Below are 8,994 nucleotides of genomic sequence, written 5' to 3'. Positions count from 1 at the left end.
ATAAAAATATGCATATGATTAGATTTCAATCCATATCAATTGAGTTAGCAAAATCCTTAAATTTATCAATCAACCAAAGTTTTATTTTAATTTTTTTTTACATTTTATTTTTATTATGGGCACGTGATTACCTTTATCAGTTTTATATTAACTCAACAACAACTTAAGATTTATGACAACACCATTATAAATAATTATAGTCATGTGTTTAAATTTTGTTTTAGTTACAGTTTAATTTAATTTTTATTTTAATATTGTATAAATTTTATGCGCTATTATTATAAATTAGTTTTAAATCATACTTTTATTATTATTTTATGTTATTTTTAATACAAATTTATATTCTGAATATATGATTCCACACGCATATAATACAAAAGGAAAATTATAGAATTAATATAATTAATTACTTTCTTAAGAAATGCTGTTTGAATAATTTTATTGGCAGAGTTAAGGTTGAGTTAATGATGAATTGAATTGTATTATAAATTCAACTACATGTGGTCAAGGATGATCCTAGGATTATTATAGTCCGAAAGAACATTTGTATATGGACTTGGAGATGTATGGCATAATAGTAGGTTAAATAATAGTATAGTATTATTGATCATTTTTAGGAATGTTATAATACTAATTATATACACATATAATTGCTTTTTATTCTTGGTGGAGTACGCGTTCAATGTGGCACTTGGCGGTGGAACTTTTGGGTGCTGCATGACGCTGCAGTTGGTTTCAATTCTGCCTTTTCCTCACTGTATCTATAACCGGAGCTTGAGCTATATATATTTGTAGTTTGTACTCTCTACATTGTTGCTACAAGTATCAGTTTTCTTCTTCTTCTTCTTCTTCTTCCCATCATCCCACTCTGATTGATATAGATATCGAATCGATAGGATGGCAGCCAACGATGTGCCTTGCTGCGAGTCGATGTTCTGGGTGTATCTAGTTGTATGCGTGGTTCTTGTACTATTTGCTGGCTTAATGTCTGGCCTTACACTAGGACTCATGTCCCTCAGTCTTGTTGATCTCGAGGTTGTCATCAAGGCTGGTGAACCACAAGATAGGAAGAATGCACAGAAAATTCTACCAATCGTTAAGAATCAGCACCTACTCTTATGCACTCTTCTTATAGGCAATGCCCTAGCGATGGAGGTATTTTATATAAATCTTTTCTTTTACACTTAAAACTCTCTCTCTCTCTTTTCAGTCTCTGAAAACTGATTTCTGAAATTGTATGTAAATGAATATAAGGCTCTTCCGATCTTCCTCGATTCTCTTCTATCAGAGTGGTGCTCAATATTAATATCAGTCACTCTTATACTGGCGTTTGGTGAGGTATATATATAAATCTCCATGTTTTGCATATGAGACAGTGGTATGTGTACAGCTTTAAAATAACAAGTATATTAATGGTTTGGCTAGATCATTCCTCAAGCTGTATGTTCTCGGTATGGGCTGAGTGTCGGAGCCAAACTCTCAGTTTTAGTTCGGTTCATTGTCATAGTCCTCTTCCCTGTTGCTTATCCGATTAGTAAGGTAATTTTCCAACCCTTTTGGAAGCTGAAATTGACGAGGTTTAATTGAAAATGATGAATGTTGGGTTCCCTGTTTATTTGTAGCAGCTCCTAGATTTGCTGTTAGGGAAAAGACATTCTGCACTTCTTCGGCGAGCTGAGCTGAAAACACTGGTAGACATGCTTGGAAATGAGGTCAGTTTTCATAAATTAACACTTCCCCTACTCATTTCATCACAAACTTTATCTAGCTTAAATTCTATAACCGGTCCCTATGTTACAGGCTTAGAAGCAAGTTGTATTTAGTAATTTCGCCTCTATATATTTAACTTTAAAGCTAAAACGTAAACGAATGTTAAATAAAAATAAAAATAAAAATTCACCTGTCATGTTTCAAAGTAGCTTCAAAAATAAAAATTTTGCTTTTTTCTTTTCATGTCACTCCAAATGGCCATAAGATAATTTTTTTTTTAACATTCGAATTTATTGTCTATTCAGATTTTACTTTTTAGCTTCAAAATTAGATGTAGATGGGTTAATTTACTCCTAGGCCTATGGTACAAAGATTAACCAAATATTTTAATCTCTTCTAAAAAAATCAAATCACAACTTAAAAAGAGAAAAGATATGGATGGTAAAATTTGAAGGATAATGAATTATTTGATATTCAATTTTATAAAAAATATTTATTTTAATTTTTAAATTTGTGTTATTTATCAAATCACTCCAAAATAGATAGAAAAATAAACGTTTGTTAATTTGGTTGACATGACATATACATGAATTGTCACATGAATATCACGGCAACAATTAATTATTTTTTTAAATTTTAAAATATATAAAATTATAAATTATTAAAAAGTATAAAAATATTAAAATGATTTTTAAATATTTTATTTTTAAAAATAATTAATTGCTAATGTAGCATACAAGTGGACTTTCACGTCAGCAAAGTTAACAAATATTAATATTTTCATTGATTTTGAGGTGATTTGACAAACAACATAAATTTAAGAACTACAAGAGACAAACAACATAAATTTAAGAACTAAAAGAGTCAAAAAATTAAATTGAAGACTAAAATATTTTTTTTATACAGTTAGAGGGTCAAATAAATCATTATGTCAAATTTGAATTATGGTATTAAATACTTGTTTGAAAGTCAACTAGTTAGTTTAATATATATCTTCATTTATAACTTATATATATTTTATTTGTATTAAGCATTAAAATCTCTTATTTTGGATTCAACTTTGAGTGGAAATGATCAAATTCAAAGTTGAGTATGAATCTTAAGTTCGTTTTTTACAGATAAATGAGCCTAATTAAACAGACTCGAGCAATCCATTGTGGAGACCAAACTTCTAACAACCCCTCTAATAGATAAACATTGATTTAGACTACCAAAAGCGGAACAAAATTGTTAACATTTTCATGTTTCTTTGATTAATTTCAGGCAGGGAAAGGTGGAGAATTAACCCATCATGAAACAACTATTATCTCGGGAGCCCTGGATATGACACAAAAAACAGCTAAAGATGCGATGACACCCCTATGTGACATTTTTTCGCTTGACATAAATTCTAAACTCAACGAGTATGATCTTCTTCTCTCTCTCTGCCTTTGTTTATCTCATTTATTTTTCCCCACCGATCGACTAATTTCAACGGTGTAGGAAAACAATGGGGCTAATCATAAGCAAAGGGCATAGTCGTGTACCTATCTTTTCAGGGAGCCCAACAAACATCATTGGCCTTATACTGGTAAAAAATTTGATCATGTGCCGTCCTGAAGATGAAACCCCGATTAGGAATCTTACAATTAGAAGCATTCCCAGGTTAGTTGGTTTTGATTTCAAAGTTACCTTAGTATTGCTCGGAGTGAGTAAAAGTATTATAGAAGTTTATGTATTAGAAGTAAAATTGCATTTTATTTTTTCTACTCAAAAATAGATAAATTAATCTCTATATTTTAGCTTAAAGAGTAAATTGGTCCTTTCTATTAATAATTTTATCCATTTGTATTGTTAAAATTGAATGATTGACAAAATAACTAAATAGTGATATATGCATGCTAATGTACATTAACTATTTTTAACAAAAATAAAATTTTTACAACATAAATAAATAAAATTTTAACAAAAAAATCAATTTATTTTTGATGTAAATTACATGAACTATTTTTTCCATTTTACATTAATTAATTTATCTATTTTTGAATAGAAAGTACAGAATGCAACTTTATTCTTAATCTGAAGCCTCAAAAATAATTTAATCTTGAAGTGAGCGTGGGAAATATCTTGAATTAAATCATTACCATGAACTAATGGTATTGGTGTTAAATCTATGACAGGGTTCATGATCGTTTACCTCTCTACGATATATTGAATTTATTCCAGGAAGGCCACAGTCACATGGCTGTTGTGGTTAAGTGCAAGAGTGACACAGACGATACTGCAGAAACTGCAGAATCCAAAAGTCACTTCAATTTTAAAAGGATGAAGACAAAGGTGAAAGGTATTATCTCATAGTTGATACATATGAAGAAACTGCTTCTTTTACCTCATTTCTCAAACTTCACACGCTTGCGATAATAATAAACAAGTCACAGTCGGGAGTTACTACTAAGACAGGTTTTTCAGGTTTGGGCTCCAATATCTAATGTCTTTGAGCTTGGGTAAATCTAATTTTTTTTTTTTAATTTTATAATGCGTTATTTATATATATAAAATATTTGATACACTATTATTAAAATTTTAAACACTACAAATAGAATTACAGATGAAAACAAATGTCATATGAGGTATAATAAAATATATAAAATATATATATAACAACTTTTTAAGGCTAATTGTAGAATAAAAAGGATTCATGCTAGTGGAAAGTTGAGCTATTACCATCAATCCTGAAATTATATTTTAAATAAATAAGTCATATAATAAAATCTTAATTTTGCTTATAGAATAAAACTTTCTGTAACTTCTATACTAAATATATGTTACTTTTGATACTCTATGAAGAAGTGCGAAATTAAAATTGCCATGTATTTAATTATTTTTATCTTAAAGATCAATTAAAGACAAGGATGATTTTTTACCCGACTGCTATTTATCCAATGTACCAAATGTATTTATTTTTAATTATATGTTACATAATTTATACCATAAAAATTAAATAAATATTAAAAATACGTTTAATTTTTCTTGTTTAAAATTTAATAAATATATATGATTATTAAATATTTGTTTTTAAAGCTAATAACGCCTGGTATCTTCCTATTGCAGCCTGGTGTATTACTTCAGATTTTTAATAAATTTTCAATACTAAATAGTATATGTTTGTGAAAATGGATTTAAGTTAATTATTTATAAATATATATAAATTTGAGATAAAATTTATATTTTTAATCAAATTTAAATAATTATAATATCGATATCAGTTGTCAAACACTCAAGTTATAATCATCAAATGCTACTTCTCAAAACAAATTAAATGATACAGAATGTAAAGTTTTATGCAAATGGAATTCCAATACACAACTCCAATAAAAGGAATAGAGTTATGATGACCATATTTTGGTTTTTCAGGTATTGATCAGCATCATCAATATGATGGAAACGAGGAACTTAGTATACCGTCAAGCCCACCCCCTGCAAATTCTACCATCATTGATATCCGAAGTCCAGCCGAAAACATGGAGCTAGGCAGTAAAATCCGTCAACGAATGAAGAAATGGGAACAAGCAACCCTCTCTAATGAAGATTTGGAATCATTTTCATGTTTAGACGAGGAGGTTCTTGGTATCATTACCCTGGAGGATGTCATGGAAGAACTGCTGCAGGTTTTTTTAGTTCTCTTGTATCCATTACAAATGCAGGTATATAAATATATTCTAGAACCAACACTTTTTGGCTTTTGCAGGAGGAAATTTTTGATGAAACTGATGCGTATGTTGATGTTCATAACAAGTAAGCTTCTTTCTTTCAAATCGAGTACCACTGCATCAAATAGCATTCAGTTTTACAAGCTACTTTATCCCCGTTGCAGAATTACAATCAACATGCAACCATCAGGAAGATCACCATTAAGATCATCCAGATCAACAACAGCCCCTCAAATTCACTGGAGAAGCCCCATTTCTTCCTCTCATGGAAGTCCACTTTCTTCATTGCCCCATTCTCCACCATTTCGTACACCAATTTCACCCTATATTCAGTCACCACTCGGCGGGCCAACTCTCTGTTCTTCACCTGGGAAACAAATGCCAAACTCTCCGTTAAGATTTTCAAGCGTCGCCCAATACTCTCCATCCCAACATCAGGTATGGGGAACTCAATAAAACTACATTAACTTAAATGAATTCATTGTTAGGCTTCATACATTTAATATTTTCTCTTCCATTTTCTGTGAATTTATCTTGGCAGGTATCCAGAAAATCTTACGAGAGATTGAGACATGGTTCTTAGGTTTCAACTTAGAGTTTTCTCAAAATAAATGAGCAAATGTTTATGGCATATGCGGATTTTATTAAAATCTTATTATATGTAAAACCTCCTGTGATGTTAGATTAAATTAATGCGGAAATGTATTTAAATTTATTATTTATCTTTTGACTCTCTTTTTTTTAAAGATGAGATGTTGTTTTGTTTAAATTGAGCATCATGATCCTAATAAGTATTTTTATACATTTCCCTTGCCTGTTTGAGTAAATAATTATAAACAAAAAAAATTAAAAGAAAAAGATATGAAAATGAAGATTAACTAAAGGAAATGATACATTTATATTTTTGAATAGTTAAAATTAGTACACGAAATAAAATTTATTTAATTAATGTAACACCTCTCATTCGCCTTGGCGATTAGTGTGGATGAGAGATGCCACTAGACCACTTTCATGTCAAAATCTTGAATTTATTTAAGAATTTTTTATATAGTAGATAAAATCAAATTTTAAGTTTTGAAATCTTGTTAAAACCATTTTGAATCGATTTAGGGGTGTTCGGAGGTGTTTATGATCATTTTTGGGCCTTGGAGAGCCCAAAATAGTGTAGTGGTCCAAAATAGTATAGGAAGTGCAGTACCTAGTGTAATAGCCCAAAATTGGGTCTAGTTGGAACAGAGGTTTCGGGACCACAAAATCTGAGATAGAAATAATTATTTTATGATTATTTTGAGGTCTATGATATGATTGCATGATTGTGTGAAAATTTCGTGAAGAAATTCTATGCATAAAGTGCTCAATTTGAAGTTAGGGACTAAATTGAATAAGTTACAAAACTTGCATTTTAGAAGTTTCTAGTATGAAATTGCTTTGAAATATTAATTAGGAGGTCTTAAATAGAAATTTGACCAATTATTAAGTGATGGACAAAAATTGGACATAGATGGAATTTTTGAAAGTTTAGTACGGAAGGGCATTTTGGTCATTTGGTAATTAAAAGAAATAAAAAGGGAAAATAAAGCCAAAATTGACTCATCTTTCTCATGGAGGCCGAAATTAGCATGGGGGAAGCCATGGCTAGGGTTTTCAAGCTTTCCAAGCTCAATAATAAGTCCGTTCTAACCCCGTTTTTCAAGTTCTTTACGTTTTTGGAATCCCGGTAATTTGATTAAGCTTATTCTGGCAATAATTTAAGATTTTCTGTTTTATGATAGAATATGAGGTTTTAAATTATGTTAGACAACTTGTGCTACTTGGTATTGAGTGAAAATGAGTAAAAGGGCTTCATCGGTAAAAATACCTAATAGTCATAAGTATATGTTAGAGTGAGAATTTGATGTTGCCATAGGAGAGAAAAGTGATCATCATGTCATAAAACATAAGAATAAGGGATGAAGTTTAATTCTCGAGCCTAGGGGCAAAAGTGTAAATATGCAAAAGTTTAGGGGCAAAATTGTAAATTTTCCAAAGTTTGAGTTAAGGACTATTTTGAATAGTGAATTAATTAAATAAGTAAAATATGATGTTTTAGATCCCAGAAAACGAGATTTAAACCTAAAATGAGAGAAAAATCGAAAAATTGGAAAGTTGGTTAAATGGCCGTTTTAGTATCGAGGTAAGTTCATATGTATAATAAGCATTAATTTATGCATGTTTCAATGTAAATTGATATATTTACTATGATTTCCGAGGTATTGAAAGTATGTAAGTTGGTATGATAATAATCCAGCAATAATGTTGTAATTTATATTTGAAAGTTAAATTTAGTGAATTAATTGAATTATGTTAAATTAAATGATTATGGTGCCAAGTTTATGAATTGATTTAAAATATGTCTATGGTACATGAAGTGCATTGAATTATCATACATAAATGTGATTTCTATGATTATGGATATTGTGGGAAATTGTAAGTTCATATGATTTTTAATAAGGCAATGTGTAATTTAATGTTATTGCCTTGATATTAAATAAGATGTAAGTTTATATGTAAGTAATACATAAATATTACTTGTATTATGATATTTTATAATAATATTGGAAATATGTTTGTGGATAATTACTTGATTGGTGAAATTGTTGGAAAAGAGAGAAATCCGGTTGAACCTTGGAAAGATTGGATGATCTGAGATAGTATGTAGCTAGGTCACATGTATGGTGCTAAGTGCACATCATGTGTACAAGAGAGCTACAAGACATTATGATGTAGCTAGGTCGCATGGGTGATACTATGTGTACACCATGTAGACAAGAGAGCTACGGGATATATGTAGCTAGGTCGCATGTGTAGTACTAAGTGCAGGCTACTATGCGTGCCGATAACCGATCACGTGTGTAGTACTAAGTGCAGGCTACTACGTGTATCGATAGTTAGGTCACGTGTGTAGTACTAAGTGCAAGCTACTACGTGTCGGATAATTGGTCGCATGTGTAGTACTAAGTGCAGGCTACTATGCGTGCAGATAGTTTGGCTACATATGTGGCACTTATGTGCAAACTTTCCATGTATCCAAATTATATTCAAGTGTTCAACGGAGACTCTCTATGTATTGCTTTACGAGTTTTGTGATGAATAAGTGCAGAACTTGGTTATGTGAATGATGTGTTCATTAAGTGACCAGGATGTGGTAAGATTATAAACAAGTAAGTTATACATGAGGATGATTTTATGGTGATCTTGTGATCATGGGCCTATACTTGTGATGTATGAAATGTAGTGAAAATGATTTGTGATATGTATGTTAAAATGAGGTTAATACAAAGAAAGTGTGAAAGAGTGAATTAGCAATAAAACTATTTTGGACAGTAGCAGTGACGTGATTTTGAAAAATCACAAAAAATAGTATAAATTTAATCAAAGACTGAATGAGATATCAAATTAAAGCTTAATAAGTCTATTTTCATATAAAAGAAACAGAGCAAGAAAATGAGTTATGTATTTTGAGATATTTATGATTTTGTGAGACTGGTTCAGAATAATTACGTGATCCCCTGTTCTGACTTTGGAAAATCACAAAAATTTGGAGAAAAATAATTAT

The 8,994-nt window shown here is 30.2% G+C and overlaps 1 protein-coding gene across 1 annotated transcript; it reads left to right on the top strand.

Moving 5' to 3' along the window:
- Window positions 1–671: 671 nt before the first annotated feature.
- On the top strand, window positions 672–6,168 carry LOC108472279 (DUF21 domain-containing protein At5g52790). Its single transcript, XM_017773781.2, has 11 exons — window positions 672–1,155; window positions 1,255–1,338; window positions 1,426–1,539; window positions 1,626–1,712; window positions 2,974–3,113; window positions 3,193–3,354; window positions 3,870–4,033; window positions 5,104–5,357; window positions 5,438–5,484; window positions 5,564–5,837; window positions 5,941–6,168. The coding sequence occupies exons 1-11, from the start codon at window positions 898–900 to the stop codon at window positions 5,980–5,982; spliced, it is 1,626 nt and encodes a 541-aa protein (XP_017629270.1). The 5' UTR covers window positions 672–897; the 3' UTR covers window positions 5,983–6,168.
- The last annotated feature ends 2,826 nt before the right edge of the window (window positions 6,169–8,994 follow it).

Source organism: Gossypium arboreum, chromosome 11 (genome assembly GCF_025698485.1).
Source record: "Gossypium arboreum isolate Shixiya-1 chromosome 11, ASM2569848v2, whole genome shotgun sequence".
In the NCBI taxonomy this organism is placed as follows: domain Eukaryota; kingdom Viridiplantae; phylum Streptophyta; class Magnoliopsida; order Malvales; family Malvaceae; genus Gossypium; species Gossypium arboreum.
This window is presented reverse-complemented; position numbering and strand designations above follow the sequence as displayed.

Bases quoted from the DNA above. Each gene is read 5' to 3' on its own strand.
- LOC108472279 (XM_017773781.2), top strand. From the start codon at position 898: ATGGCAGCCAACGATGTGCCTTGCTGCGAGTCGATGTTCTGGGTGTAT. The intron at 1,713-2,973 runs GTCAGTTTTCAT...GATTAATTTCAG, and splicing joins TAGACATGCTTGGAAATGAG to GCAGGGAAAGGTGGAGAATT. The intron at 5,485-5,563 runs GTAAGCTTCTTT...TCCCCGTTGCAG, and splicing joins TATGTTGATGTTCATAACAA to AATTACAATCAACATGCAAC.